This window comes from Alligator sinensis, unplaced genomic scaffold (genome assembly GCF_000455745.1).
Source record: "Alligator sinensis unplaced genomic scaffold, ASM45574v1 scaffold1960_1, whole genome shotgun sequence".
NCBI classification, from domain to species: domain Eukaryota; kingdom Metazoa; phylum Chordata; order Crocodylia; family Alligatoridae; genus Alligator; species Alligator sinensis.
The window spans coordinates 1,029-8,770 of record NW_005843074.1 but is presented as its reverse complement, the minus strand read 5'-3'; the positions used below and the strand labels follow the sequence as shown (position 1 = coordinate 8,770).

The 7,742-nt window shown below is 55.7% G+C and overlaps 1 protein-coding gene across 1 annotated transcript in view; it reads left to right on the top strand.

Annotated features, from left to right (window-relative positions):
• Window positions 1-7,696, top strand: part of LOC102386632 (MAP kinase-interacting serine/threonine-protein kinase 2-like) — an 8,059-nt gene extending 363 nt beyond the window's left edge. The window contains exons 2-4 of the mRNA XM_006037155.3: window positions 4,993-5,074; window positions 5,702-5,803; window positions 6,048-7,696. Of these exons, the coding sequence (XP_006037217.1) occupies window positions 4,993-5,074; window positions 5,702-5,803; window positions 6,048-6,193 (330 nt within the window). The 3' untranslated portion in view covers window positions 6,194-7,696. The remainder of the gene's footprint in view (window positions 1-4,992; window positions 5,075-5,701; window positions 5,804-6,047) is intronic.
• Window positions 7,697-7,742: the final 46 nt, after the last annotated feature.

Genomic DNA, 7,742 nt, shown 5'->3' with positions numbered 1-7,742 from the left:
GCTCGGTTGGGTGGCAATGAGATGTCGGAGGACTGGCTGGCGTTGAAATAGCGCGGTGGGGAAGCAGGGGGCTGCTTGCCGGTGGGTCCCTATCTTGGAGGAGTCCCTTTTCGGCGCCGATCTAAGGAGCGAGGGAGGGGCGAGCTGCGGCGGTGGGATGTGTGTGCCACACAAAACATCACGGGCCTCCTTGGTGGTAGCAGAGCATTAATTTCTGTGGGAGTTTCGGAGGCTCTGCGCCGCTCTGCGTCACTACGCGCTCCTGAGAGCGGCCTCGTCGCGGCACCCCTGAACGCTGCCTGTGATGCAGTGCAGTGTGCACGTTGCATTGCCTGCGCGCTGCGGGGCCAGCTTCCTTGGTTGTGGTGCAGCCTTCCCACGACGCCTCCTGCCCCTGAAGCCACTCAAACAAAAGGCAAGGCCTGCCCCTCCTCCGAGACCCCAAGGGACTTGATTTTTCCTAAGTTCCTCACCGAAAGGATATAAAAAGGTCTCCACCAACGTCCCATAAAGGATCAGAAGGGAAATAGGAAACCTTCTTGCAGCCAGCCAGTAGTTTCTGTTGCGGGGAGCTGAGCCGAGTGATGTGAATACCTGGGTCATTGATCAGATTGTATTTAAAGATAGGGGCAGGATTTGACCCTGTGTTTCCTTTAAGACTGACGTAGCGTTACGCCACTCTGACTCAGTGTCCCATATAAATCTTCCAACTAATAAAGATGCTTCCTTAAAATAAAATGTCCGGACCTGGCTTGTGGAGTCAAGCTTCCCACCCCTCTCATTGAGTCCCAGGCGTTTAGGACCTTCATTCCTGGCCGTAGGCAGCGTCAGGGCCCCCGGTCCGAGTGACAGTGGGGTGGCCGCTGCCTGTTGCTTCCATGGGGGAGCTGGCATCTGTCGTGGCTCTTGCGCCAGCTTCTGGCTTGCGGGAGCTGGGTGGGGAGGCTGGATCCTGCTCTGTCCCGCAGGCAGCATGCGGGGAATAGGTGCAATTTGGTCCAAGGCAGTCCACTCTTGTTTAGGAGACATTGGCACCAAGGGCAGAGGGGGTGCGTGGCTGCCGCTTCTTGGGTCCGGCTGGCAGGTCCACCGCGGAGGGTTGTGCAATGGGCACGGTCTTGCAGCCCCCTGGGCACAGGCGCTCTGTTTACTTCAGGGTATGTACTGTACTGTGCCCTGTCCTGGGCTTGCGTTAAGGCCAGAGCTATCCTGTTGCTGATGCAGCTCATGATTATCTGCTATGAAACCCATACCTTCCCCAAGGCTTGGCTCTGTCCCAAGCCACTCTCTGTTACCAAGCTCCTGTACCTGGCCCCACTAGACTAGGACACGAGTGTCCTTCCTGTTGCTTTGCCTCCAGCGTTCTCTCTTTGCTCAGGAGTTACAAAAAGGGTTTGGGTTTATTCGGACTTTTTTTTTCCCTGGAGCCCACGGGAGCTGCTGGGCGTCTGTTGCAGCGTCGGTGTTGGGACATAATTTATTCAAGCCATTTGCTTGATCTTGGTTTCAGTTTTTTAGGCCGTTGGTGGCTTTCATCTTGGGACTCCATCTCGCTTGAAATTGTGCTGATGAACACAGAGCTGGCGTGCTGCGCTGCCCCAGCCACAAGCCTGGCGTTAAATCGCCGCCCCCCTCCCCTCGCGCAGGTCAGGCGTGTTGTGGATACAGCAGCTGGTGCAAGGGGTTGAAGAACCCATGAATGGCTCGTTTGTTCAGGCATGTGCTTTTCTTTCGGAGCCGGGGGGTGGTCTTGCGAGATGCCGAGGGACCCTCTGTGTCTCTTGGCCTGGAGTTGTGTTTTGTTTCTGCCTTCTCTGCATCACCCACGGCTCTGCTGCAGCCTGATGTAACCGCTCTCTCGCCCGGTGCTGGGGTGGTGTTCTATAACGGCATCATGCCACATGCAACCTGTTGCTGGGGGAGAGGCTGAGAAGTTAGACATTTTGAACAAAAGACCTAAGTGAAAAAATATGCGGAGGAGGGGAGAAGAAGCAGGGCGGGGGGGACGGACCACTTGAAAAGGAGGTGGAAGGCTATAGGAACACTGAAGGGAGGGGAAAAGGAAATGCTTTAGAAGTGTGTTGAAATTCCCAGTTTGACTTTCAACGCTGCCTTTGGGTTGCAGCCTTTTGCTGGTGCAAGCCTCTAAATAGCTGCCAGTCAGTGGCATCGGGGCAGCGAACCCTTGCATTGTGAGCTGCCTGCGGCGCTTACTCCCTGAGCTCTTGCAAGAAACAAACTCCTGGATCCGGCCGGCTCCTGTCTGCAGTGCAGGCTGGCTTCCAGGGGCTCCGCGCTTCCCTCTCTCGGGCCGCCCAGCCCAGCGTGGCTGGTGTCCAACTTGCATGGAAAGTAAACACGCGATTTCTAGCTGGTTCTAGCTGTGAGCGAGGCTCGTGCCAAGCCCTGCTGATTGGCTGCGGGGGAGCTGCTCCCTGAGATCCGATACGGTCCAAGGGCTCTGGCTTCCTCGCTGACATGGCAGCGGGGCATGTGTTTTTCTTTTGGGGAAAAAAAGTTCCACCTCCACCCAGGCAGATTTCATAATGCTGGAAAGGCTTGCCGTCGCTCTCTGGAAGCCGTGGGGGGAGCTGGCCCGTGGGTCTGTAGCTCTGTGCTTTCCGTTCCAGCAGAATGGGGGGGGGGGGTCTTGCCAGAAGTGGAGGCAGGGAGGGGTAAAGTTAGAGCTGGAGGCAGGGAAGAGACCAGGGCCCTGGCATCCTGGCTCTTGGCTTCATACCTATCACACCTGAACATCTGTTTTCCCTTCATTCGAGGCAAGTGGCTTCCTTAGCAGTTCAGGCCAGGGAGAGTCCCCAGTGTGATGACCCGAGGCTGGGAGAGCCTGGGCGAGGCAGCACAGTGCAAGCTTCCTGCTCTTCTCCAGCTCGTCTTGCATTTTATTGCTGAGCGCTAACCCTCCTTTGTTGATCCCAGGCTTGAGCCGCCTTCCAAGGAGGCCAGTTGGTAACTCTTCACTTCCTGGTTCGACCTGGACCAAATGCTGTTGCTTTCTGGCCCAGGCTACAGTTGACTTCCAGGGCTTTGGAAATGTGATCCAGGCTGGCTTCCATCCTCTGGCCCTGCCACCAACTTGACAGCTCAGGGTTCATTCGGCTAGGCTGGGCTACACCTTCTGCTGCAGGTCCGCTGTAGGCACTGGTCTGGGCTGCAGGCCCGCTGCCCTTGGCTCTGGTCCCCTGCCTGTGAATCGGGGAGCCCTTCCAGCCAAAGCTGTGCATAAAGGACTCTCTCCAGTCCTGGGGTGGCAGCACTAAACTGTGCCCATTCCCGAGATGAGTTTGCAAACAGTGCTGAGCAATCCCTGACTCTTCTTCCACCCCTTTCCAGGCCCCCTGGATGATGCTCAGCTCAGCTCGGTTCCCTCCCAAGTCCCTGCTGATCCAGGGGGTGAGCGAGTGTCTGGGTTCAGGCTCTGCTGCTTTGCTGAGCCAGCCAGGTGATATCTGGGAGGAGGCCTGAACTGGGAACCCTGAGCGAGTGAGCAAACAGGGCGTAGGAGTGCAAAGAAGGAGAGGATGGTGTGAGTGGCTGGGCCTGTTGCTCTAACCCTTACAGCAAGGAGGCTTTAAGCTTATAGGAGCTTAGTTATACCTGAGCAGTCACCTGTCCCTCTTGGCTCAGCCACCTGCCCTGCAGTTCCCTTATACACGAACACTCAGATACAGCTCTGGCTCCAGCTAGAGGGACACCAGCTGATTTGGGGCCCTGAGGTCATGCACGGTCTGGTTCATGCTCTATTTTTGCTCCGTGTCATTGGTATCGAGGCAGTCTCTGGGCAATGAAGCTGCACACTCTGACATGTCAGAAGTGCTTGCACAGATGTGGGCTGGGGAACTGGGCAGTTGTGAGGCAGGATGCCCAGGCCCTGGTTTTGCTTCTCTGACCTTGAGGAGGCTGAGCTGAGGAGCCTGTGCCTCGGTTTGCTGTCTGTGAAATGGGTAGAAAGCTGTCTGCTCAAGGGTTCCCAGGCCAAATGCCAAGAATGAGGTTCTCCAGGGTGGCTGGAAAGCTGGCAGTGGATTTAGTTGCTTCTGGCTTCCTTCCCATTGTGGCCTAGGTGGAAATCACAGTGAAGGGCAGTGGGGCTGGGGGAGGGGGTATGTCTTCTCTTTGGCATGACCCAAGCAACCCTACACCTTCTTCTCGTTGTTGGGCTTGGGTCAGCACTGCTGACTTGCTGAGACACGGCTCCAGTCTGGCAAACCCACTCTTTGCCAGACAACCCATTCTCTTGCTTCCAGCGATCTGGCTTCCTGGCTCCTTGGAGCTGTTCTGCTCCCTGAGCCAGAGACCCGTATGGGCAGGGTGCAGGGGAGGTCTCGCTGTCATCCTGCCTGGGCATCAGCACTGGAGCTGAGAAGGGAGGAACAGGACGACAAAGCCACTTTGGAGCCGGTTCCCTGCTCGGACTCTCCTGCTTCACGAGTGGAGACTGGCAGCTCTGAGACCAGCAGCACTGAGAGAGTCTCCTCCACGTGCCAATATTCGCCTCCAAAAGCAAGAATTGCTCCGACTCCCTTGATTGTTGGGTCACGACGGGGTTGCCTCTGTAGTGCAGCCCTGGTTATTTATTGGGTATTATGTGAATCCCAACTCTGCCCCCAAGTTGGCTACAGCTTTGGGGAAGGCTATTTCTAGCAGGCTCTGAGACTTTCTCTAGGCTGGTCTGTAAGGGAATAAAAATGTGTGTGCGCACGCGCGTGAAATGAGGTGCTACAGCAATTCCTGGTACAAAGCCAGGTCTTGGGGTGGGTCTCCCTGGGGTTGCAATTCTGGCCCAGCTAATGGAGCCACCCCATCTCCATAGGGACCTTGTTAGCAGGCAGACAGGCGGGGGTGGAGATGCCCTCGGGGAGCAGACTGGGATGTGAAGACATAGGATACTTGGCACAGGCACCCTGGGGTGCTGCCGGCTTGTTTATGCACCGGTCTCACTCCGTTCTCCTCTCTTCTCTTCTGATCCTCCAGGGGCAAAACCCATTCGACCTGGAATTCACCCAGACAAGCCACCTGGAATCTGTCTTCAACTTCGAGTGCCCAGCCCGCCCCGGTGAGTAGCTCTACAGACAGGGCCTTGCTTTAATCCCAGTGGGGGCAGGGGGTAGAGGTCGGCATGTTGTTAGCTCTGCCTCCCCTCCACCCTCCATTGGGTTTCTTCTCATGGTCCTTTCCTCCTCCCTCTTGAAAACAACTGTCCAATACCAATGTGGTGCAGCTCCTGGTGGAGGTACAAATACCATCTGCCGTGGCGCTCATACAGGAAGGCGCTTGAGCATGGGCCAGACCTCAGGTGCATGGCATCCTTGATGTCCCTGAAGTCCAGGGGCCCAGGCATTTGCTTGGACACATGCCAAAGATGCATATAAATCCCAGAAGGTGTGGCAAGCGTGGGTGCCACCTTGCGATTCATCAGGACCTGGCTTCCTGTCTAACCCTTCCAAAAAGCCCCATTGGGTCCAGAAGTGTCTGACCCAGCCTCTCTCCTCACCATTCATTAAGCTGGTGTCTTGTTTGCCACTCACTAAAGGCTCCTGGGAGCTGGGTCAGTATTTCATGCCGCATGAAGTGCCATCCGTTCTCATATTCCTAAGCGAGAGGTGAATGCAGAGGGGAGTGTTGGGCTGTGCGACCACTTGCATGGTGTTAATGCTGTCTGGATGGCTTTGGTTTGGGACAGACATGCCTTCAAGTCAACCCATCGATATCCCCGACGCCAAGAAGAGGAACAAGAAGAAGAAACGGTGCAGAGCTACAGACAGCTTCTCAGGGCGGTTTGAAGGTGAGCGGTGCGGGGAGTCCTGGGTCTGGGCTGCTCTTTCAGCTGTTGCTCAAGGCTTGGGGGTTTTGAACTTGGAGAAGCTGTTGGGGGGCAGAGAGATGCATTCAACAACAGCTGGGTTCGGGTGGGGGGCTGTTGTAATCCTGTGTCAGGGTGTATGCACTGAGCACTGGGCTTGTGCAGCTTGTACAGGTCTTTCCCAGAATTTGCACAGGAATGAGAGCCTTTCTTTTCCCCCCCACAGATGTTTACCAGCTGCAGGATGAAGTGCTCGGGGAAGGAGCCCACGCTAGAGTCCAGTCCTGCGTTAATCTCATCACCAACAAGGAGTATGCAGTGAAGGTAAGGGCTTGGAGAGGCCTTGGGGTTCAGGGAGTGAGTTTGAACTAGGACTTAGGGCTAGAGCCTCAATCCCCATCAGTGACATTTCTCCTATAGCTTCCCCTGTTATCTTTGTGCTTCAAGTTTCCACTCTCCCCTACCTGCCTTGTCTATTTAGAGCGCGCCTAAGTGCAGAGGGGTGTCTGGTCCATACAGCACCTGGCACAGTGGAGCCCTGAGCAGTCTATAGCTGTAATACAAGTAATGGCATAGGAATGGCAGCAATACCCCTAGAGTAGGAGGTAATTACGTCTCTGTAGGGCTGGTAGTCTCCAAACTCAGGGCTGCTGGTAAGGGCCAGTCCTGGGCACCAAACTCCTGTATAATTTAGCTGTTGTGCCCTTGCTTCTTAATGGGACACCAGTGATGGAGAAGTCTGAGCCAGGCAAGTGCGACTGTCAGTGCTGGGACTGGCCCTGGTAAAACGGGCTGTAGTGCCATGGGTCAAGGGGAGAGCTGGCTGTGCTTGAGTGGCGAGTGCCCTGTAGGAACGGCTTTACTGAGAGTATCATTTGCACTAAGGGGAGATCCCGATGATACTTGGAAAGGACCCCTAGGATGAGCGACTGGTCTGTGTACATGGCTCAGGGTTGTACCTCCTATGAAACCACAAAGCCAGGCTGTGCATGGAAGGGGCACACGGCCTGATCTTGGCATGATCCCGAAGAAAGCCTCGTGGTGGGGAGAGCTGGATTCAGAACCACTGCAGCTTAGTAAGAGAGATGGTGAAACTCAAATGTTATGGGCGGGACAGGGGTCAGTGCAGCTGTCTTCCATGAGATACCCCAGCTTGCAGGGGAGGGACAGAAACCTCCCAGCTGCAGTGCATGAGTTAGGAGCCATGAGACTGTCTAGCCTTGGCTCTGCTACAGACTCACTGTGTGGTCTTGGCCAAGTCACTTCATTTGTCATCTCAGCAAAGTGTGGGGCTGAGACCTACCTAGTTAAGGGAGTTAGGCAGGCTAATGTGGTGTCTGCAAAGCATGTTGGGATTTTCAGAGAGGCTGGACATGGAAGCAGAGGTGATAGCAGGCTAGTGCGTCTCATGCTTGCTTTGGGCGTCTTGACACAAGGGTGCAGCATCTGGGCAAGGAGGTGGGAACCAGAACAAGTCTAGGCAAGCTGGAAACTGCTGATGCTGCAGTGTCTGGGCTTGGGAGACACCGTGCAACATGGAGTTTGAGCTTTAAAAATCATCCTGCTAGACTAGAGAGTAAGGATATTGGGGCTCATGCTGACCCAGCACTTATGGGCTCCCAGCTTGGCGGTCACAAGAGCTTTTGCTTCCAGTGCTTTGCAGTACTTCCACGGAGTAGTGCAGAGGAGCAAGTGAAACGCTTCACTGGGGCACTGAGCAGAGCTGGCACTGCCCCAGACAAAAGCAACTCCTGTTCTGTGTAACTGGAGCAGCAGCAAGTCAAGAGGAGCTGGCTGGTGCGCCTGGTACCCGGCTCCTATTGGCCTCCCAGTGTGGGGCTGCAATGCGCTGGCATCCGGGTGGAAAGGACGGGACTTGGCTGGGCGCATGGGGGGGGGGGGGAGGGGCGGGGCCCCCCCG